This window comes from Clinocottus analis, unplaced genomic scaffold, assembly GCF_023055335.1.
Source record: "Clinocottus analis isolate CAN_PGR_092001 unplaced genomic scaffold, fCliAna1.0.p SCAF_37, whole genome shotgun sequence".
NCBI lineage: Eukaryota > Metazoa > Chordata > Actinopteri > Perciformes > Cottidae > Clinocottus > Clinocottus analis.
Window position 1 is genome coordinate 825,438 of NW_027176120.1, and position 24,461 is coordinate 849,898.

General features: G+C 47.9%; 1 protein-coding gene across 1 annotated transcript in view; it reads left to right on the forward strand.

Moving 5' to 3' along the window:
• The window catches only part of sorcs3a (sortilin related VPS10 domain containing receptor 3a), a 196,481-nt gene that overhangs the window by 151,802 nt on the left and 20,218 nt on the right, over positions 1 to 24,461 (forward strand). The window contains exons 10-18 of the mRNA XM_068596421.1: positions 3,900 to 4,046; positions 6,892 to 6,994; positions 8,130 to 8,206; positions 9,667 to 9,758; positions 10,898 to 11,005; positions 11,677 to 11,794; positions 11,900 to 12,033; positions 14,533 to 14,646; positions 16,931 to 17,102. Of these exons, the coding sequence (XP_068452522.1) occupies positions 3,900 to 4,046; positions 6,892 to 6,994; positions 8,130 to 8,206; positions 9,667 to 9,758; positions 10,898 to 11,005; positions 11,677 to 11,794; positions 11,900 to 12,033; positions 14,533 to 14,646; positions 16,931 to 17,102 (1,065 nt within the window). The remainder of the gene's footprint in view (positions 1 to 3,899; positions 4,047 to 6,891; positions 6,995 to 8,129; positions 8,207 to 9,666; positions 9,759 to 10,897; positions 11,006 to 11,676; positions 11,795 to 11,899; positions 12,034 to 14,532; positions 14,647 to 16,930; positions 17,103 to 24,461) is intronic.

Here is a 24,461-nt window from a genome sequence, read left to right on the forward strand (position 1 = left end):
TCGTTCAAGAAGCCGGCGGGTGGAGATGTGAGGCTTTCCATCAGTTTGAAGATCAGCTGATAGTATTGAGATTTTAGTCACATTTTAATACTTTTTATCGGTGAAATATTTGTAAAACCCTCAGAAGAACATTTGGCAGCCAACAGCATTAATTCATGAAACACCAACCAAAGAAACGAGTCTTCTGCCACACAGCAGCGATGTCTTGTTGGAGGAAGTCAGAGCTTCAACAGCCTGATGGTCATCGCCAACAACTGCTTCTCTGTAATTACTCCTCAATATAAGACAGAAGCATTTGGACTTTGTTTTAACTTGGTTGCTCAACGCTCTACTGGGTCCACTAGTTAGTTGCTGACGTTGTCTGTGGAGGCAATGTACTTAGCATAAACATGTAGCAGCTTGAAGTCTCGCGGTAATGACTCGCTGTAAGTTTCCCTGCTGTAGAGTTTGTGTTCATAATCCTGTCCTACTTGTATCCTGTCTTCCTGACAGCAGACATACGCAGTGTTCAGATCATACCTAATGGGGCTCACTGCCAGGCACCTCTGGACTTTTAATGGCCTTGTTAGCTTACAGGCTAGCACTGTATGTGTTTGCATTAGCATTCCTAGCAGGGTAGTAGATTCCCCTTCTCCTCTGCTCCCTAGTGCAGCCAGTTTATCACTCCTACACTGACAGGTGGGACTGAGAGAGTGAAGGAAGTGAGATATTGGCCAGCAGCAGTGTGGTAATTAACAATGCCATTACCTCCCCATGCGCAGTGTGTGTGTGTGTGTGTGTGCGTGTGTGTGTGTGTGCAGCTCCCCTCTCCATGCGGCAGTAAAGGCATTTCAGCGTGCAGTGCCAAACGACGCGGCGCTTTAATTACATTTGTCACGCGGTCACAGCTCCACTCTTGATCAGAACCTAAACAAGAGATAGACGACGCCCTGCTGTCTCTGATGAATCCCACCCATTACGCCGGGTGAGCTCCGCGCCGTGGAACTCATCCCATTTATTGCCGTTGGACCCTGACAAACTGCGCCTGCAGACCTAATGTTCCAGAGAGAAGACAGCGCTCCAGTCAGACCAGAGGGGAGACGGCCAAGTGTGTGGAAGTTGTTTTGTTCTTCCACTTAGACGCCACGTCTCCACCCACAGGGCCTCCCTTCCCGCCGCATCCTCCTCTCTGAAATAAATGAGGCTATTTCCACGCAGACAATTGCACAATCATCTCCTAAATTAAAGGAATTATTTCCTCGTCAGTCAGATCGGTTGAGGGCACGTTCCGTAATCACCATCCTTTGTTGTGCAAACGGGTTGTGTGTGTGTGCATCGGCGCTGCAGCAGGTGGCTCTTCCTGCAGTCCTCGCTCTGATTGGCCTGCACCAGAACGCAGGATGATGCTCAACAGCTACGAGCGATTGACTACATGGAGGAGTCACTGAAGAGGTTTGAAGGATCTGGACGCTGATACTCATGATGAACGAGACCTTCATGTTTGTGCTTTGCTCTGTGATTCAACAATGAGCCTCGTCCTTTATTGTGGAGCGCTGAACTGCTTCACGTTAAATATCTGCCGATTCACTGCTGTTCATTAGCGCTTCTGCACCTCACTGGCAGTGTTTCAAAATGGCAGCCGTGTTTTTAAATCTATTGAACATTTTGAAATGGACACGTGGGCCTTTTATGTCCTCATGTGATCATTTCATGAAAATCAAAAGCTGCTCACCTTCACAGCAGCGAGACGCCCTGGAGGAGAGCTGTGACCTGTTAACTTCCCCTCAGCTTGTGAAGCAGGCGTGCGGTGGCACGGATACCAGTTTAAAGATGGATCAATCAATAGTTCACTATCAATAGTTCACTATCAGCAATGGATCAAATTACCATGTGTAATGTACACGAGGCGCTGAGAGCTCCATCACATTGAGCTCATCGTGTTGGTTTGATGCTGCAGCTCATCGCTGAACAGCAAACACACAACGAGGAGATCCGGATGTTTCCTCAGGAATTAGTTGAGATTAACAGAAATAGTAGAGTGAATATTGTTTGTGTTGTATTATTTGTCACGTGGACACAAACACAACTCCAATGCTAACGCTGTTGTCAGTGTGAGCCACAACAACTCCTTCATGTGTTTGTTGTGTCTTTGCTTGATGTTCAACAACTACTCAATGCAGCGAACGCTGTGGAAACAAATCGTATATTCTATATTATATAATATATCAATTATTGTAATGAGTTCATGTGTTGTGTCATCAATCAGACAAAAATCCCAAATATGCTCTGGTTCCGGCTCTTGAAATTAGTTTTATATCATGAAAGACTGAATAGCTTGAAGATGTCCGCTACGACTATATATGTATGAAAAATGGAAAGCACTGATGTAGATATCACATATCTATATCTATATCTATATCTATATCTATGCTGGGAGTCGACCTGAACAGCGTTGCAGAGGCGTCGTCCTCTGCGTTCACGCCGTTTGGAAAGTTAGAACATTAGAAATGAAATATGAAAGCGTCACACTGCTGACTTGTGCGGTCCGACATCTGACTCGTGCTTCTCTCAGATACTGGACTGCGGTCGCCCATCACGCGCTGGCACGACGTCCTCGTGTTCAGCAAATGGCCAGATTGCGATACGACGCTGCACCGAGGCGGCCGACACACTACAGGAAGTACAAGTATTCCATCGCGGAGAGTAATCCCCGCTGCAGAATCGAGATCTATGGCCGCGTCCTTCACTTGGTCGTCAGGGAAGCAGAGTGTGGGCGGCGTGATGGATGGAGAGCAGTGTGTGTGTGTGTGTGTGGCGCTCTGCTTGTTTGTGTGCAGATGTGTGCGTGGCCATGTGATGGAGGGGGTGCAGTAAATAATTGACAGGTTGGGTTGGATGAGGATGTGAGGACCCTCGTTAGCCACATCCATCCAGAGCCCCACGTTTCTATGACGATGTCAAACGGGCTGCCTATTAGTGCCACTTGCACAGACACGAGGCCTTCAGGGAGGGAACCAGGCCTCGCTGTGGATCCTCTGAGAGGAGACAGCACGCCCGGTAAAGGGTCTAAAACCTGAGAGACAACGAGCAGGGAGGAGTTTGGAGAGGTGTGTGTGTGTGTGTGTGTGTGTGTGTGTGTGTCAGCAGGCCGTGATGTTGTGCTGTCAGGAAGCTGAGATGTGTGAGGATATCATTACAGATAGCACTCAGCACATAGAATGATGCCGTTGTCTCCCAGACAGCTGCTGAGAAGGAGAAGCTCCATTTGCATTTAGCTGAGCTCTGTTGGCGAAGTCGCTACCTCGATACACACAATGCGCTCTCTGCTGTGAGCGGCGCTGTGATGGGCGCTCCATGTGAAGCACTGTGCCGCTTCACCCTCTGAGGTCACATTTTACATCATTTCTTAAATTCACCTTTTAAGGCACTTCCATGTGAGATTCACACTCGTGTGTGACGTCAACGACTGCAGATGAATCTCAGCTCTCTTGTGACGAGGCAGCATTGTTCTCAGTGTGAAGAGGCAACAAGGCCCCGAGGCTGAAACATGGAAGCTGGTTTTGGGTGGGTGTGTCTTCAGGGATGTCCTGAGTGCTCATTGGTTAGTTCCACACAAAATGTGGACGGACACATGAATGGACAAATCCCGGTGAAAGGCGGAGCTCGACACAAATGTCACAGACTGAAAACTCCTGTGAGAGACACGAAGGATCTAACGGGCAAAAGGACAAGGAAGCGCCTGCAGCAACGTTTAAATCATATTTCTGTTCCGTTTCATCCCAAAGATATGAACATGTACAGAACATTGTTCTGGAAGTGTTAACCAGGGTGAAGATGCAGATTCAGCCTGTGTGTGTGTGTGTGTGTGTGTGTGTGTGTGTGTGTGTGTGTGTGTGTGTGTGTGTGTGTGTGTCCTTCAGGTGGCTGGGATCAAAGGCATGCTGATAGCCAACAAGCGGCAGGGCAGCCAGGTGAAGACCTTCGTGACCTACAACAAGGGCCGTGAGTGGAGGCTCCTGCAGGCTCCTGCCAGCGACCTGGAGGGCAACGACATCCACTGCATCCTGGTGAGATCCATCACGCCGTCATATGCACCGCCTGGCTTCAGAGGGGTTTTCAGTTTGGTTCTCAGAGTGTGGGGCGCGGCCCTCTAGTGGCCGTCCTCTTTTTTTAAATCTATTTTATTTTTCATTATTTTCTATAATCCATTATTAATCCCACAGTGGGGAAATTCTTCTCTGCATTTTACTCATCCTTTGTATGTGAGGAGCAGTGTGCTGCTGTGCAGCTCTGACGGTTCAGGGTTTTGCTCAAGGACACTTCGGCTACATGAGAACTTTACATCGTAGAAAAGTACAAAGTACACAGACATTAAACATCTTCACGCCCTTAACAGGTTACGCTGTGAGGTCTCTGTGAGGTCGTCTTGTCTGTCTCTAAAGCAGAAAACAGATCTCAGCTCAACATGGAGCATGACATGAGAGATCAAAGCCTGCAACCCTGTTTTAAAAAGATTTGTAGAGGAAAGCCGCTCACTGCAGCCGCTGATGCTAACTCAACGTGACGCTCACACAGGTTATTGTCTTCAAAAGAGGTTCAGTGGTAAAAAGGTTTATTGCAGCAACAATCAGCATTTCTTTGTGTTGGCATGAACAGTTTCCTTCCTGCTAAGTGGTGCGTAACAGAACAAGTTTCAGAAGCACTAACACATGTCTCTAGTGGTTGATAGTGGAACAGTGAGAGCTCACTTTTAGAGGGAAAACCACCTTATTGAGGAATCCCTGTGTTCTCAAGGCTTATGAAGGTTCAGTGGATATTAGTGAGCTGCTCTCTCTCAGTGAGTCTCCAGCAGGAATGCCAAACTGTTTTATTAATAAACAGTTTTATTATCTTTTTCTACCTATATGAGCTTCATTCTGCTGCAGAAAGGTTCCTGATCCTCTCAGAGCGTCCTCGGTGCCGTCAGTGGCGTCTAGACCATCTCATCCTGCTCGCTGTCCGCTTTACACCTGACGACACACACACTTGAGTCCCAGCACGCTGGCTTTTGGAGTATTTTTAGACTCTGGTCTCCATCTTTTCCTAGTTTGTGTTCCAGAGAAACGTTTGCTAACTCTTTCTGTGACGCCGATGACTATCACGCACAACAAGAACACACTCACGCAGCGTTATAATCAGCCTGTAGCACAGCCAGATCACTCATACACACTCATTAACATGCCTAATGCTTTATAGCAGCAGCAGCTGCACAGCAGATTGTTGTAACACCCAACGAATAGAAAGGGAACTTTTTATGTAAAAACATGTTTCAAAGCAGGATTAACTTCAGTTTGGATCCAAGCTGTGAGCTCTTGAGTTCCTCAGGGAGCTTCTCCTCTGGCCTCTCCTCACACTGGCCCTCTGGAATAAGATGCGAGGCCTCGATGAACACCATCAGTACCAAACTAATCTGCTCCCCAGAGGATGAAGGATGCTGGGCCGGCTCCTCCCCAACCCGTCATCATATCAGTAACTTCACCTGGCGGCCGTTGGTTCCCTCTCATTTCCCCCGAAGGCTCAGCCCCATTCCTAGTTTCTGTTTTCTTGGCCAGCAGGAAGATGTTAATAAATGTCTAGAAGGCATTCATGTGTATCCACTGATGAGGCCTTCAGTAAAAACCTATGAGCTGGTTCTGTGTTAGAACGTGGGACTGAACTGTGCACTTTAGCTCGTCAGCCGCTTCCTGTCGGGAAAAGCTGCGAAGAAGAAACGAGCTGCCTTCAAGTCGTATGAGCTAATGGAATATAACTCTGAGAGCTCAGTGTTTCCTTCCACTGCAAAACAAACCTCGTATTAGAGTTAATGCGCCATGTTCAGTAAATGATGAACGATGGCGGATCGACGCCCCGCGTGTGTTGACAGCGTGTCGCTGCTCATTAGAGACGCCGCTCGTACGGGACGCCGTGCTGTTTAGGAGGTGATTGTGTGCCCTGCGTTGTGGCTCACAGGTTCCCTGTGATTGTGCATTCATGTGACATTTTAATTACCGCCGTAGATTCCTTTTGATTACCCGCTCATCCCGCCGCCCTTGATGTCTCACGCCGGTGTGACACGCTGTCTGCTGCCAGGATGAAAGGAGACACACACTTCTTTTTGCTGCTCTGTGAACAAATGTAATTGTGTTGTGTTGTGCGCTCGCCCCGGGGGCTTTCCTTCACTCACTGCAAACCCTCCCTCTTTGTATTAATGACAGATTAAATGCAATTAGCAGAAATGTGAGAAGACGCAGTTGCTTCTGTTTGGGGGACTAATGGATGAACCACGCTTGTGTTGGGACGCTTCTCTTTTTGCACATCGTTTTGTTTTGTCCCTGTTATGTACAAATGATTGTGGATTTCAAGATCCACAATTTCACAGCGAGAACCACATTTATGTTTCTAATATTTTCTGATTTAGACATTTTTTCATTTGCAAATGGCAGTTTTAACAAGAGTGTGGAACTTTAATTACAACCCATACAAATCTATTGGTCTCTTTCACTGAAAAGAGACATATTTCCTTATTTAGTCATACTTGTGTTTTCCGTTTTCTTCAAGAACATCTTTTAATATTTCAGAAACACAAAATGTTTCTTCTGGATGTACATGAATTCACCCTCGAACAGGAACGCACAGTCATAGCGCCTCATGAAGAGCCTGGTCTGCTCTGATTGGCTGAAACACACGGTGCACCTTTGCAGAGGTAGCTCTGTGACGGACGAGCAGCCACATCTGATTGGCCGGGTGAGTCACATGACCTGTGACCTAACAAAGGGACCGGCTGGTCTTGGGCTGCTGGGTTGGTCTCCAGACGCAGAACACATGAGCACCGGTAGGGTTTCATGACATGTCCACCTTCACATTCCTCTTCCTCCTCCTCCTCTTCCTCTGCAGCCCTTCTGTTCCCTTCATCTCCAACTGCAGATGTCTGAGAACCCGTACCTGTCAGGAACCATCTCCACCAAGAACTCTGCACCGGGGATCATCGTGGCCACGGGTAAGAGGAGAGACTCACAGCAACCTCTTCACGCAACTTATTGCCACTGTTGCAACTGCTCCGTGGTGGCGGTTGCTGTACTTCCTGCCGTAACGCCTTCTGTGGACGTCCAAATGTTTGCTTCATGGCTGTGATCCTCCAGCGACTCTGAGCCTCTCCGGCAGCGCTGATCCACTTCTTCTGTTTGGCCAATATGGTCTGGATCACATGCCCTCCTGCTGTGATGTCACATCGCCCAGCCGATAATAAGAACAGGCCATCGAGTGTGTCTGTGTGTGTGTGTGTGTGTGTGTGTGTGTGTGTGTGTGTGTGTGTGTGTGTGTGTGTGTGTGTGTCTGTGTCTGTGTCTGTGTGTGTCTGTGTGTGTCTGTGTGTGTGTTAGAGAACATTTGAAAGAGTTGAAGCAAAGAAGAGATGACTTAGATGAAATAGTTGCTACCCAGTCAACAGAGAAAAAGGCTGTGTGTGTGTGTGTGTGTGTGTGTGTGTGTGTGTGTGTGTGTGTATGTGTGTATGTGTGTGTGTGTGTGTATGTGTCTATATGTGTGTGTGTGTGTGTGTGATAGAGATCGTGCATGTTCTTATGTGAGTGTGTGTTTGTCTTTGGATCTGTCTGTTTTCTCTTCGGGGTGTGAGAATGCGGCACACACACACACACACACACACACACACACACACACACACACACACACACAGTGTGTGTCTTTGTGTTGTGTTGCAGGCGCCTTTGCTTTGGCGCGCGCTTCCCTTTGCGCGCTGCGGCCCTTTAAGACGTCAGCTGGTGCAGAGATCATCTCCCAACATGACAAACAGCATCCAGATCAAACTCTCTGCGGTTCACTGAGCCGCGGCCGAGAGAGCGAGCGGACCGGAGCAGGAAGTCGGTCCGCTCGCCGCTCGCTGCCCACCGGGCAAAGAAAGAAGCTCCGCAGGCCGCCGCCCTCCTCCACATGGCGCGTTGCCTGCATTGCTGCCGGCGGCGTCGGGATGACCCTCAGCTGTCTGTGTCCTGCTGGAGCCTCCGAGGCGACGCGCTGCCGACGCAGCCAGAGGATCAATGCCAGGAGCGCTGACATGCAGCACATGTTTAAAACACACTACCTCTGATCTGCAGGTGTGGTCTGTTCCCCTGCAGGGAACATTGGAGCCGAGCTGTCCTACAACAACGTTGGCATGTTCATATCATCGGACGCCGGCAACAGCTGGAGACAGGTGAGCGTCACCAGTCAGATTGTTAGGATGTATTGCCAAAACGTTTCCATACACGCAATGTGCTCTGCTGATTCCCTGCATGGCAGGAAATGATGTAACAAGCATAAAAGCAAGTATTGCAACATACTTATAGAGGAATTATGATGACAAATATGAAAACTATTGTACAACACATGTGCATGTGTTACATGAAGCTTTCATGTCCCTCAAAGTCCACCAGCAGCTCACGAGAAGCTTTTCTTGTTGCATTGCTGATTAAAAACAGTGAAGCGTCCTGTGCATCAGCTTCATCTCCTTAACAAGTCAACATGGAGCCACTGGAACCAGAGGAACATTAAAATACATTTCAAACGCAGGTTTAACGCTGCACAGCTTCCACATCTTTAAAGGACAGACACGCTGTCAGGTTTTTGTTAGTTTAAATACTACATTTGATCACGTTTTACATGTTTGCTCATGGACATTTAAAGTCATGGAAATCCACTGGTCACAATGTGTGTGAACTCTGTCTGATATCAGCGAGCTCTAAGTTACATCAGGTCCAGTTCCCATGCAGCGAGGACATCACAGTGACACACACACACACACACACACACACACACACACACACACACACACACACACACACACTATCACAGTGTAGACATCACAGTGACACACACACACACACTATCACAGTGTAGACATCACAGTGTAGACATCACAGTGACACACACACACACACACTATCACAGTGTAGACATCACAGTGACACACACACACACACACACACACACACACACACACTATCACAGTGTGGACATCACAGTGTGTAATGGCCCTTTTCCTTCTATGTGACATGCTAACGCCTCAGAGTGCTAGCCCGTAGCTAACGGCTAGCCTTAGCAGGCCTGCTGCCTGAGCGCTGTGGGGAGGCTGCTCGTAGCTTGCAGCCATCAGCCACACAGACATGAACACGCTGTTCTGCACGTTCTTTTGAAGTGTTGCTCTAAAACTCTGTGGACATAAAAGAGGGAAAAAAGTCTGTGAAATGTCCTAAATTGCACCAGAAAAGAGAAGTTGCTCTGCTCCCTTGAGATGTGTTTTGCTTCGTCGTAAAGAGAGTTGATGGAAACTGCTTTGCCTGGTGAAGCTCTCATGCTTCACCTCACATGACTCGTCAGCTGTTCCTGCCGTCGCTGTGGTCCGATGCTTCAGCTGCTCTGTGATGCTCACCTGGCGAGCGCATGCTCTCATGCACACAGGAGCTATCGCAGGAACCCACGTGAGCAGCCGCGTCCACTCCAGTGTTCCAGCCCAGAAACGGGCGAGCGGTCGGCTCATTCGCAGCTCGGTCTCGTTTCCGTTTGGCCGATGAATCTTTAGCATGTTGAACCTAAGATATTACTTATGGGATACGTGTTGATGTCAGCAATGTGTGTGCCTGTTGCATCGCTGCTCTAATGACTAACTCGCCTCAGATCTTTGAAGAGGAGCACAACGTGTGGTTCCTGGACCGCGGCGGGGCCATCGTGGCGGTCAAACAGCCGTCGGTGCCAACCAGACACTTGTGGTATGTCCATTTAGAAAACTTTCTTGGACTCTCTTCCTGTCTTAAATTGCTTTTCCAATTTCCTCCAGCTATTTTTAGGCTGATTCCAGCCTCCTGGTTTATTCTGTATGTGACATTTGATCCAGTTAGCGATGCACTTCCACTGAGCCGCCGCAAAGTTCTGTTTTTTTAAAGTCATAGGCGGTCTAATTTGAGAGATTTCTTTTTTTCTTCAAGCCACTTATCATTAACGCCGCCCCCCCCCTCAGTGTTTTCATTAACACATTGCTTCCTCTTGCCAAAGCGCTCCGCCTCAGTGCAGCTAATCCGAGTGAGACCAGATCTGTTCTCCCGTCGCTTCTGCAACAATTCTGAAATTAGTTTTAGAGCCAGTGAAGTGAAGCCTGCTGGCTTTTTTTATTCTTCCTCTTCCTCCAAACCAATTTAAGTGTGGTGGGAAGAGAAGTGAAAAAATAAAATAAAAAGAAACATGAGCGGCTCCAGAGCCCAAGTTCAGCAGCGCTGGAACCGGATCGCTCCGGTTCCACCTGAGGCCGGTCTGGTTCATGACGACGCTGCTCTGGTGTCAGTGCCTTTAGCCAGATCAGAAGTGTGTGTGTGTGTGTGTGTGTGTGTGTGTGTGTGTGTGTGTGTGTGTGTGTGTGTGTGTGTGTGTGTGTGTGTGTGTGTCACACTCAGGTACTCTGACTTGTTCTCCTTCAGCTCTGATGTTGATAAGCTGTCAGAATCAATGTTGTCGGGTTCCGATGATGAAAGCCGTCCATTTTGTGTGTGTTCCTCTCGCTGTCTCCTTCTCCCTCTGCAGTTTTGTAGATGAACATGAAACAGTTCTATTCTGGTCTTGTTTTTTCACCCCCTGCAGACCAGGACCTGTGACGTTTCCCTTTCCTTTCTGGCGTACTCTCTCAGCGCTGTTTAGCTTGCATCCTGGCTTTGATACCCAGACAGTCTGCGTCTCAGATATCCGTTTAATGCTCAGCCTTTTGATACTTCCCCAAAGCTGCAGTCGCTAATTGCACAGAGACTCAAAGCCTCGTCTGTTGAGACGAGCCGTCGTTCTGTTCCCCCTGACCGGCTCTGATAGTCTGTGTGCCACCGTGGCTGCCGGTCTGTGATGGAGTGTGTTGTGGCTCTCACAGGGTCAGCTTCGATGAGGGCAGGCAGTGGACGCAGCACAGCTTCTCCTCGGTGCCTCTGTTCGTGGACGGGGTCTTGGTGGAGGCCGGGGCTGAGAACCAAATCATGACGTGAGTCCAAAAGAAAGAAGGAAGGATGAATGACGTGTTGAAAGGTGTTGATTTCTTTGTCCTCTCCTGGGCTCTGTGGGCTGAGTGAAAGCTGAACTGTGTGTTCTTGTATTCTGGCCGGCGCTCCGGCGCCTCGCCAACAGGAAAGATGGATGAGGACCTTTAAGGAAGGCATGCAGCCAGGCCTCCGTGGAATGTAGTCTTTATTAAGCCACATTTCTAGGGGGCAGCTCGTGGGTCATGCGGGCCTTTGTGGATAGAAGTCACTTCATAAGGAGATCACTCGGTAATGAGAGCGCTGTCATGACGACCACAAAGCGCCCAAAACACGGCTTCAAATCTGAAATATCTCTAGAAAAGGAAATGATTTCATGAGCCATACTTTTAGTAGCTAGTTGTTAGTCTTGTCCCTCGAGGGGTCCACAGCCTCATGTTGGGAACCACCTGCAACCTGTTAATGGTGTTTCTCATCCCTCTGCCTGTCGTCCTCCAGCTCAGCCTCCAGCACCGTGCGCCCTCATGACCCCTGAGCTGAACACTGCCACCACGCTTTGTTCATGTGAATTAGCATGCATCGTGGCCGCGGCCCGGTGGTTGAGATGAGCTGCTTCCAGGTACAGACCCTCATCATTTCACTGCGTTAAACGTCGTGTTGTCTTCTGCCGCTGCAGCTTCTTCGGACACTTCAGCCATCGCTCTGAATGGCAGCTCATCAAGATCGACTACAAGTCCATTTTCAGCAGGAAATGCACAGAGGAAGACTATCAGACCTGGCACCTGCACAACCAGGTGAGCACCATCCTCATCATCATCATCATGGTCATCATCATCATCATCATCATGGTCATCATCATGTAAAAAGAAGCGACGGTCACAGTGTTGTGTGTTTTTCAGGGGGAGCCGTGTGTGATGGGGCAAAAACAGATCTACATGAAGCGCCGGCCGGGGAACTACTGCATGCTGGGAAAGGACTACTCCAGAATCCTGTCAGCCGAGTCCTGTATTTGTCGAGCTCATGATTTTGAATGGTAAGATGATGTGTGCCCTTTCCACAAAGCTCCTTCCCTCGTGGTCGCCGAGGGGGATTATGTCTCTCTGCATTGTCTGCAGCAGAGAGCTTCATTAACATCCGTGTTTGTTCTCACACGCTGCACACATGTCCAATGGCTCCCTTCACACCAGAGCTGTTTCATTCCTTTGTGACATAATGTGTTTGTACTAGATTAGTTTTGTTTTCTTGGGCAGCTGCTAAATGTTCGTAACAGTACGCGTCCACAGGTCTTTTATGGAAACGCCCTGTCAGTCAAAAGCTGCAGTATTTAAAGTAAAAGTCAACAAAACACACGTCTACCACGTCTTCAAAATGTATTTGTTGTTGTGTTCAAATCCTTCCAGCCCAACGGTCCCGTTTCCATCTTGAACAGACAGTATACGTGTTACCTGACGCGGCTCAGATGGACACTAGAGGGCGCTGTAGAGCGCAGGGCCACTTGAAGACCTAACCTACTTTAAATGGACTGTACTTATATGGAGCTTTTATTAAAGCACTTTCACAAGACTTCATAATAATCATAATTCACCCCTTCACACCTGTTTCCACACTGATGGGCGGAGCCAGCTGCCGTCAGGACTAACCTTCACTAGACACAGCTTGTGGGCCAGCGGAGCCACGGTTTGAACCACCAAACCTCTGATTGGAGGACCACGCGCTCGCCGCTGAGCCACAGTCTCAAACAAAAGAACATGGACGTTTGAGCTGTTCTTTGACACCATTGTGTTCCTCCAGACACTTTTGTGTCTTCATGCTCTTCTAATCATAATTCATTACCAAACACGCTGAGCAGACATATCTGTTCATGTACATTCAGAGGGATGTGATGAACCGGTCGGTTTGACAGCAGATGAAATGATCCGATGGAGGTTGCATGTTGTGCAGAGCTTCATATGTGAGGTGCATGATGTATTGCTCAGCAGTCAGAAGCAGAGTCTTCCTCTGTGATCAGAGCGTCAGCATCAGTGGACGCATGCAGAGAGGAGTTCTATGCAACCCATTGCAACCCATTGCATATGCCATTCATGTCTCATTAATGTTCTCCATTTACAGTGTTTTCCAATAATCTGATGAATTTGGGATGGTTTTGCACGATTCGCTCATAATGCCTTCCTGTGAGCTCGCTGTGTTTGTAATTCTGTTGAGACGATGTGTGTGGGAGCAAATAGTTTCAATTTGTATGCAAATCCCAAACGGTTGTATTTTTTATCTTATAGTGACAGAAGAGAAGAAAGAAGCCAAAACATGCAGCAGTTAGTTGTACAGAGCCAAACGTCTCCATTGAACTCACGTAGAAGTTACTTGTATTTCCTTTTATATATATATATATATATATATATATATATATATATATATATATATATATATATATATATATATATATATATATATATATATGAGATGCAGTTGTGAAACGCATCACATTTAATTGGCGTGAAGGATGTCTTATTTGTTTGATGCTTGTTGCCACGGCTCCTCTCTCCTCCAGTGGAGGAGGCAAGGAGTTAAGGAAAGGAAGAGTTGGAAAATGAGGACGAGCCCTCGCTCTGCCTCGCTCTATTGTTGTGGTTTCACTTGATGTCTAAAAGGTTCTTTAGTAACTAAACAATTTCATCCAGTGACTAAAACACAACATCTAGTGACTAAAACACAACATCTAGTGACTAAAACACAACATCCAGTGACTAAAACACAACATCTAGTGACTAAAACACAACCTTTAGTAACTAAAACGTATAGTTTAGTAACTAAAACATAACATATAGTAACTAAAACACAACATTTAGTGACTAAAACACAACATATAGTAACTAAAACACAACATTTAGTAACTAAAACACAACATCTAGTTACTAAAACGTATAATTTAGTAACTAAAACACAGAACCTGCATCATATATCCACTCTGCAGCGATGGCGTTCGGCGGCTTTGTCCCAAAGTCACCATCCTCACCATCTGCTTCCACCATCCTTGCACCTGAGCAACCGCTGTGCCTTGACAACCTGCTAATGGGAAGTTGACGCTGTCATTATCACAGAGTCAAACTGGCCCATTCAGCCGCTGGCCTTTGCTTTTCTTATTGGTTCTGGCTTGGTGAGTAATTGATAAATCAATGTCGTGACCATTATTGGAATGGACACTTGCTTACCTCTCGTTGTTGGATGTAAATCACCTTCTGATTGCAAACGCCAGCAGCCGAGTGAGACTCAGTCATCCCTGAGCGTGGAGGACAGAGAGAAAGCTGCAGTGTGTGTGTGTGTGTGTGTGTGTGTGTGTGTGTGTGCATACAGTCTGCTTCACACCGCTGTGCCACGTTTGTGAACCGCGGCCTTAATCGATCCATAATAGCGGTTCATCTTTGTGCCAGACGGGCTGCTCTATGCAGAGGAAGATAAGAAAGCTCTGTATGCCAACATGTTTCCTAGTGTGCTGATATTGATCAGGTGCCGCCTGGATGTGCTTTGTGGTCGACAGTGATTACGGATACGAGCGGCGCGGCGACGGGAACTGCCGGCCGGCCTTCTGGTTCAACCCCTCCACTGTGTCCAGGAGCTGCAGCCAGGGCCAGAACTACCTGAACAGCACCGGGTGAGGCTGGATCTGTGTCTTATGGTGCATTCATGGGTCTTTCTTTTCTTTGCACAGACATGCCTGTTGCCAATCAAGCGGGGCTGTAGACCAGAGACTGAGCTCAGACTTAGTAAACTGGACCAGATACTGTGCGACAGGAAGCAACTGTTCACAATCTGGTTCCAGTGAGGAGCGTGGGCACAAGTCTGATACATCCGTGAAGATAATCCTGCAAAAGCCTATTTGTTAACAGTGTGACAAACAACCGCATTCCCACAGCAGTTAGCAGCCTCATCTGGAGTCTGGAGGACCTGCAGGCTCATTCTGCCACATACTGTATATTGTACTAATACTGCATTTCAGAGAGAAATGCTGTACTCACTGTACTACGTTTAGTTATTTATTTACAGCGACAGTTCCTTTAACAGCATTGAAGTGGCAGCAGGTCAGACGCAGTCTCCATTATTTTATTTGACTATTGTTATTTATGTCTCTATCGGGCTTCCTGTGGGTAACTGCTCTCATGGAAGAAGTGTGTGATCCTGCAGCGCTGCTTCCTGCTCGAGTCGTCCGGCTTCAGGTCCACTCGTAAAGGCTTCAGGTCCACTCGTAAAGGCTTCAGGTCCACTCGTAAGGGCTTCAGGTCCACTCGTAAAGGCTTCAGGTCCACTCGTAAGGGCTTCAGGTCCACTCTTAAAGGCTTCAGGTCCACTCGTAAAGGCTTCAGGTCCACTCTTAAGGGGTTCAGGTCCACTCTTAAAGGCTTCAGGTCCACTCTTAAGGGGTTCAGGTCCACTCTTAAAGGCTTCAGGTCCACTCTTAAAGGCTTCAGGTCCACTCGTAAAGGCTTCAGGTCCACTCGTAAGGGCTTCAGGTCCACTCTTAAAGGCTTCAGGTCCACTCGTAAGGGCTTCAGGTCCACTCGTAAAGGCTTCAGGTCCACTCTTAAGGGGTTCAGGTCCACCCTTAAAGGCTTCAGGTCCACTCGTAAAGGCTTCAGGTCCACTCGTAAAGGCTTCAGGTCCACTCGTAAAGGCTTCAGGTCCACTCTTAAAGGCTTCAGGTCCACTCGTAAAGGCTTCAGGTCCACTCGTAAAGGCTTCAGGTCCACTCTTAAGGGGTTCAGGTCCACCCTTAAAGGCTTCAGGTCCACTCGTAAAGGCTTCAGGTCCACTCGTAAAGGCTTCAGGTCCACTCTCAAAGGCTTCAGGTCCACTCGTAAAGGCTTCAGGTCCACTCTTAAAGGCTTCAGGTCCACTCTTAAAGGCTTCAGATCCACTCTCAAAGGCTTCAGGTCCACTCTCAAAGGCTTCAGGTCCACTCTTTAAGGCTTCAGGTCCACTCTTAAGGGGTTCAGGTCCACTCTTAATGGCTTCAGGTCCACTCTTAAAGGCTTCAGGTCCACTCTTAAAGGCTTCAGGTCCACTCTTTAAGGCTTCAGGTCCACTCTTAAGGGCTTCAGGTCCACTCTGAGGGCTTCAGGCTTCAGGTCCACTCTTTAAGGCTTCAGGTCTCTTAAAGGCTTCAGGTCCACTCTTTAAGGCTTCAGGTCCACTCTTAAAGGCTTCAGGTCCACTCTGAGGGCTTCAGGCTTCAGGTCCACTCTTTAAGGCTTCAGGTCTCTTAAAGGCTTCATGTCCACTCTTTAAGGCTTCAGGTCTCTTAAAGGCTTCAGGTCCACTCTTTAAGGCTTCAGGTCTCTTAAAGGCTTCAGGTCTCTTTAAGGCTTCAGGTCCACTCTTTAAGGCTTCAGGTCCACTCGTAAGGGCTTCAAGTCTCTCGATGAGCTCCACTTCCTCCAGCTTCTTCCCATGAAGTCCACCGGTGATCTCAGCAGCTTCGTCTGGACAGCAGCTCGCAGCAGCGGCCGTCCGTTACACTGTGATGGAAGGTTCTTCACAGCACACATTGTTTTTTGGGTGGATGCTGTAATCATTTCTTTTTTCACTCTATTTTCTGTCTGGCTCCAGCAAGACGTGAGCACTCTGTTGGTTTCCAGGCTCCTCAGGGGACAGACGCCTCGCAAAGCTTAATCACAGTGTTTTCATTCGCTCGTGCTGTGATTAGGCTTTGTGAAGTGTCTCAGCCTCTGACACAGCTTGTGTTGTCACTTGTCATCTCGTTTGCTTTTGAAAGTGGAAGGCACAACAGCTGTACTGACGCACCACGCTGCTGAGTTCAACAGCAGTGTTTCTGAAGCCAAAGCTCATGTAGCACCTGGGGATTCATTGGAAAACTAAGTGAGAAAAACTACAAATGTCGTGTCATAAAGTTCATGTTCATGTTTTTGGGTCTTTCGAAGGTACCGCAAAGTGGTGTTGAACAACTGCACCAAAGGAGTTAAAGACATGTACACGCCCAGAAAGCAGCAGTGCCCCAACAGACCCCCCAAAGGACTCCTGCTGACCACCAAGGACGAGAAGCTCACGGCCAACCTGGGCAGCAACGTCACCTTCTTGGTTCACCTGGACGAGGTGAGAACAGCCAACACAGCGCAATGCCCTTTCAGACGCGGATCTATTCGTTTGATTTTAACTTCAAAGATCTTTGTTCTTTAACAATTGTCTGCATCAAATCAAGTACAAAGATAGCGTTTGTTTGTGTGTTTCCTTTAAGACCTGTTTTGTTCTCCAGCAACTCCTGAGGGAGTGTCTGGCTGTGAAAACACTCTGAATTGAAAAGTACTGCAGCAATGAAGTCATTCTCTGGCCTCATGCTAACCAGCTAGTTTCATACGTTGTCTGTCTGCTGTATGTTCATGTGTCAGAGCTTTTTCACTGATCACAGATGGCTGCTGCATCCAGAAACATAGTACACAAAAGAATGGAAAGACGCTAAGATGCTGCTAACAACACAAATTATATCTTGAAAGAAGTTTGATGACAGTTATGAGACTGAATCAAAACAGCAAAGTTTATGGTCCAATATTCAAAAGATGTTGCAGGAATTTGTTGACTTTGACCAAGAGCACATGATGTAGCATTGTTCATAAACAAAATATTAGTGCAGCCACATGCATCTTTTGTTTCTATGTCTTTATTAAATTCATGTATATGGTTAAAAGCTGGATATGCCAAACGATTCATAGTATGTGGCGTCCCTCAGGGCTCAATACTGGGCCCCTTCATGTATTAAAGGTTATTGTAATCACACACACACCATTCCACCTGCACTGGTCCCCTGGATTCATACAACCTGGTAATTAACGGGTTGAACGTTACAGATTAAAACAGTTTAATGTCCCAAAACGTACTGCAGCTCGACTGAAACATCAAAAATGATTTCCAATCTTTAACGAAGACGTATTCACGGACCCTGCAGCAGGAACGCTCTGCTTTCCGTCTGTTGAGTCTGAAGAAAGTAACCGAAATCCAAACACTCTGGAGTGTTTAATGGAGTCAAATGGCTCCAACTCAGCCAGCGACGCCGAGCCAGCAGCCGAATTAAAAGACCTCGCTCCAGACCGAGGGAGAGAAACGCTGAAGTCAGAGCCAGACGGCCGCTTCGCTCCTGCTGTCAGGAACACAACGCTCCATGGAGCAAAAGCAAGTGTTATGTTGCCACTGCTCAAGGTGTGTGTGTGTGTGTGTGTGTGTGCGTGTGCGTGTGCGTGTGCGTGTGCGTGTGCGCGTGCGCGCGTGCGTGTGCGCGTGTGCGTGCGTGTGTGTGTGTGTGTGTGTGTGCGTGCGTGTGTGTGTGTGTGTGTGTGTGTTGCCACAGTCTTGTCCAGAAGCAGTTGTCATATTACTGTGTGATTAGTTGAGCAATCAAAGGCTGCTTTAATTAAGAGGGTTGCCTGAACGAGGGAGAGGAGGAGCAGAAGAGAGGAAGAGGATCCTCGTGCCATCAATCCAATTTGAGAAAATTCTCGAGATGAATTCAAAGTTTAATTTATATTCATGGAGCGATGACTGTATTTCTTGGGGAGAGCAAATGCCCTAAAATATTTAGATAGTGGGACTCTGCTGCACGTTCACATTTCACAACAAGGAATTAAAAAAAGAAAGTGACACTTCCCACGTCGTGCGAGATGAAGGCGCGCTGGTCCGGATAGAACCGGATTCGTATCGGTTGAGAAACGAAGCGACTGACTTTCCTCCCTGCTGGAAACTAAATGACATCCAGTGAGTCTGAAACTGAGTCTGAAGGATGGAGCTGCTTCTCCATATTCAGCATCAAAGGGAGGAGACGCAGGGGATGAGATACGCTGGCATGTTTGCATCATGTTCTGTCCTGAGAGACATGAAGGAGGAACATAGTTTCAACGCCTTGTCTCAAATGCAGGAGCTCGTCTTTGTTCACGAGGACATTATTATCAATAACCACGACCCGAAGAGTCGCCTCTCCAACACTCGAGCTGTCAGTGAAACTCGTTCCTGTGCTGAAAACATCTCCATCACTAAAGCTGCACTGTGCGAATGTGCAGCCGCGTCGTGACCGTCAACAACATGGAGGCAAAACCACAGAATAGGATTATTAATCTGAGACCTCACGCGAGAACAAAGACGACAGAGCGCCAGATCAATACTTCATGAATGATCCTCTAAAGTCAGCAAACTGACTAAGAAACGTGTTGCTGTGTTTCAAGACCCGAGACAACGAGACACACACACACACGCACACGCACACGCACACACACACACACACACACACACACACACACACACACACACACACACACACACACACGTTACTTTGATTCCCACAGAATAAATTAGGATCTTTTTTCCTGCTTTCCTCTTTGGGTTCAGAGTATTTCTCTAATCTCCCTGCAGCGCTGACAGCCTGGAGTGTTTCTAACGTGGCGTTGTCGCCGCGTTGTCGCCGCGTTGTCGCCGCGTTGTCGCCGCGATGCCGCGTCCTCGTCTGCGTGGCCGCCGCTTCGCTTCCCCCGCCGCAATCATCACTTCCCTGTTTCACACTGCCGTCGCATCGGAGAGGAAATGTTCTGCAGTTGTTCTCGCCGGTGTAATCTTCTGGTGGAACTTGTTTCTGCCCCAGTGGAAAAGGAGATGGGATCTTCTGCCGCTGTGATGGAACATGACAGGTGCAACCACTGAGGAATCCCACCTGAAATATTAACTCCAGCGCTCGTTGTGAAACTCTGGGCTGTCACAATGCTCCAAGAACTCGTCCTGACTTGTTCGCTATCGGTTTAAAGCGGCGGAGAAGAGAATAAACTTCCCTTCAGGACCAGACGGTACACTCCAGCTATTTGGAAAAGAACTGCCTTTACTTCATCACTGCAGCCCAGAAGGACCAAAATAATCCAGTTCATCTTCTGTGGAAATCCAGACTGTAACATTTAATGCTGTTGTTTTATTCTCTTCTGGCCTCGTGGAGAGGACAACACATGCTGAGGAACATTACACCATCTGATGTTTCTCCTTCGCTTCACTTCCTCTGTTGGTCTTTTGCTTCCAGTAGGACAGAGACAATATTTACATTTATTATTTTAATTGAACTTAAATAGCTTAAGAGTAGCACAAGAGATCTACAGCTTCTTCAAACACTTTATGAGCAAACACTTCCACAAAGCTCCTCAATGTGACAAACATCTGGATTTGATATTACACATTAAAACAAATACATGCAAAATAAATACAATTGAATTTTAAAGTTTATCTGATGAAATGCATGCATCAGGTTTTGTTTTTTAATGAATTACAAATGTAATTATTAATAGTTAATAATTACGTAATCTGAAAAGTATTAATCTTTTTGGATATTATGTTTAAATAATGGAGGACATTTTGAGTTCTTAGTTCACAACTAAAAATCAAAAGGTTTTACAATCAGATATTTCAAGTTCAGTTAAATCATGTGTTTGTATGAAACCATGAGTTTTTATTCTTTTACAACGTTGTGTATGAATGAAGCAGCGGAGGATACGACAATATCCAAAAGTCAAACTCTATGAAGTCTCATTGTTTGGTTCATTTGGTTCATTTCCTATTAAATATGATGAACACAATGTGTGACGCCTTCAGTAAAGGTGTTTTATTCAAAGTGATTATATTCTATTTACATTGTTAAAGTGTTTCTTATCTCCACCATGAAACCTCTTACAATGTCCACCAGGAGCTGTGATAACATTCATAACTCACCATCAGTGCATATTAATCCCTCTGAAATAACAAACTGACTTTCCAGAATCGTTCTCAGCGTGTCTTTTGTTCAGCGCCGCTGGCGTCCCCGTAGCGTCCCCATGGCGTCCCCATAGCGTCCCCATAGCGTCCACATGGCGTCCCCATAGCGTCCCCGTAGCGTCCCCGTGGCGTCCCCGTGGCGTCCCCGTGGCGTCCCCGTGGCGTCCCCATAGCGTCCCCGTGGCGTCCCCGTAGCGTCCCCGTGGCGTCCCCGTGGCGTCCCCGTAGCGTCCCCGTGGCGTCCCCGTAGCGTCCCCGTGGCGTCCCCGTGGCGTCCACGTGGCGTCCACATGGCGTCCCCGTAGCGTCCTCGTGGCGTCCACGTGGCGTCCACATGGCGTCCCCGTGGCGTCCCCGTAGCGTCCCCGTGGCGTCCCCGTGGCGTCCCCGTAGCGTCCCCGTGGCGTCCCCGTAGCGTCCCCGTGGCGTCCCCGTGGCGTCCCCGTGGCGTCCCCGTGGCGTCCACGTGGCGTCCACATGGCGTCCCCGTAGCGTCCCCGTGGCGTCCCCGTAGCGTCCTCGTGGCGTCCACGTGGCGTCCACATGGCGTCCCCGTAGCGTCCCCGTAGCGTCCCCGTGGCGTCCCCGTGGCGTCCCCGTAGCGTCCCCGTGGCGTCCCCGTGGCGTCCCCGTAGCGTCCCCATAGCGTCCCCGTGGCGTCCCCGTAGCGTCCCCGTGGCGTCCCCGTGGCGTCCCCGTGGCGTCCTCGTGGCGTCCCCGTGGCGTCCCCGTGGCGTCCCCGTGGCGTCCTCGTGGCGTCCCCGTGGCGTCCACATGGCGTCCCCGTGGCGTCCCCGTGGCGTCCTCGTGGCGTCCCCATAGCGTCCACATGGCGTCCCCGTGGCGTCCCCGTGGCGTCTTCAGGTCGGACTCCCAGCTGAACAGAGCGTGTTCCCGCCTGGCGGCTCCAGCCGTGACGTGCTTGGACCGGCGTGGCCCTCGAGGTGCAGCGCACAAAGGGTGACATTTAAAAGGAGACGGGTCGCCATCGGTCTCATGCAGATAAGTGAATCCCATTGTGGCTGAAACAGAGCAAACATGGACGTGCACGGAGCAGACGGCGAGCGCGTTGGCGCCGCCGAGCGCGAGTCCTGTTTGCGTGCCAACTCGTTCGGCTCGTCACAATGCTGCGCTGTCCCCCTGTCACTTATGGGAGATATCATTTTCCAGGCAAAGTGACATGAAATATCCCCAGAAGTCTCCACCGACCTCCCGCGGGTTCACAGAGCGACGCAGGCGGCGGGGTGGGAGGAGCCAAAGAGCGGCGAGCAGAAGAGGAACAATAGCCGCGTTACTTTTGTCTCATTGTGTGCTTTGGCAAAGCCGCCATGCAAATGAGGGGCGAGCGAGGTCCCAGCAGCATCGCGCACAGCGAGCCAAGGGGATGCTGGGAGTTTGCATCGCAGGCCGGGGGGGGGGGGGGGCAGGTCCGGTCGCCGTGGCAGCTGGAGCCTCAACACTCACACTGCCGATCCGGATCCAGATCGGACCAGATGTGATCCCAGAGGACACACACACACACACACACACACGCACACGCACACGCACACACGCACACACACACGCACGCACGCACACACACACACACACACACACACACACGTATACAGCATCGCGACACTCTTAACATTGAGAATATTAAGTGGTGAAATCATTTAAATCAGTGGATTCATGCTGACGGCACTCGTTTCCTCCTCGTGGGTCGACTACACAAAACAGCTTCAACAACCTTCAACAAAGTTCCACGAGTTTTTTTTACAATTTAACTGCAAAGAGCATGAAGGTTTTATGGAACGTTGGCGAGACCAAACTCTACTCGTGACTCCGTACGAGAGCTTCAGTCTGGAGGGGAAACACTCCGTGACCACAACTAACTGTGTGTTCACACCAACAACTTGTGTGTGATCCGTGCAGGTAGCTTACAGGTAACGTCAACGCAGAGACCACCACGCGGTGCGCAGGAGCAAAGGTTCCCGCCGAGCGGCTCCAATGAGGCGAAAAAAACGTTTAGCAAAACATTTTCTTTTTTTTCAGCCGTCTGTACGGAGCTGTGCAGATAACATCATGAACCCAGACACCAGGGTGTTTATTATTATTATTATTATTATTATTTCATGGTGGGCGGCAGAAACGGTAACAGAATAAAGCCACGCCCCCTTCCCGCCGCAAAAAAAACGAATGAAATGAATTCAGCACATAAAGTCCAGCGAGTAAAGTCAGGTGAAAAAGCGTTCTCTAAATATTATGAATGCATAACTGTAAACTTTGATGAAAATGAACGTAGATTAGTCGACAACTTGGTCCGAAGCGACGGGTGGACCACAAAGAGGGCTGAAGGCTCCAGCGTCTGCTCTGAAACGAGGACGTCACAGCAAACAGACGTCAGGTTTTGCAGCTGAGTGCCGTTTGGCCACTTTCTTGTGTCTGATAGCGATTATCTATTTGATCCATATAATCCATATAATCCACATTATCCATGTTATCCATGTGGCAGCGTGTTGCCTTCAGAACAATGGCAGAGAGAAACAGAAGCAGAAGACATGTTCAGACCATGTGCTGCAGGTCCTGACCGGAGAACAAACCATGCAAGCTGTCTGAGATGAAACACGGTGTGTTGGTGAAGATCACTGGGAGGTCTGTCATGTATGAGGAGCTCATGAGCGCAGAAAAGAGACAAATCTCTGACGATAACCAAATATGAATGTGTGCAAATAGCAAAGGAGCACCATTTCTTTGTTGTTGATGTTGTCTCATTCGTACCAAAAAAGCAACATGTATCTTGCTATATATAGCATGTATTTATATAACATGTATGCATATAACATGTATGTATATAACATGTATGCATATAACATGTATGTATATAACATGTATGCATATGGCATGTATGTATATAACATGTATGCATATGGCATGTATGTATATAACATGTATGCATATAACATGTATGTATATAACATGTATGCATATAACATGTATGTATATAACATGTATGCATATGGCATGTATGTATATAACATGTATGCATATAGCATGTATGTATATAACATGTATGCATATAGCATGTATGTATATAACATGTATGTATATAACATGTATGTATATAGCATGTATTTATATAGCATGTATGTATATAACATGTACGCATATGGCATGTATTTATATAGCATGTATGTATATAACATGTATGTATATAGCATGTATGTATATAACATGTATGCATATAACATGTATGTATATAACATGTATGCATATAGCATGTATGCATATAACATGTATGCATATAACATGTATGTATATAGCATGTATTTATATAGCATGTATGTATATAACATGTACGCATATGGCATGTATTTATATAGCATGTATGCATATAACATGTATGTAATACTGGTCTTGTGCGTCTTTGTCTGTCGTCTCGTGTCTCTTTTCTCGGGTTGTGTGAATCCACCTGAAATCAATCGGTGTGCGTTTTAGTCTTTAAGTAAATCCATTGTTAGAGCAGTATCGGTTCAGCTCCTTCAGAGTGAACCACGGCTTGAGCCCACAGAGGTGTGTGTGTGTGTGTGAGTGTGTGTGTGTGTGTGTGTGTGTGTGTGTGTGTGTGTGTGTGTGTGTGTGTGTGTGTGTGTGTGTGAGGGGGGAGGGGGGGGCTTCTGAGCAACTACAAAGCTATTTTTTAGT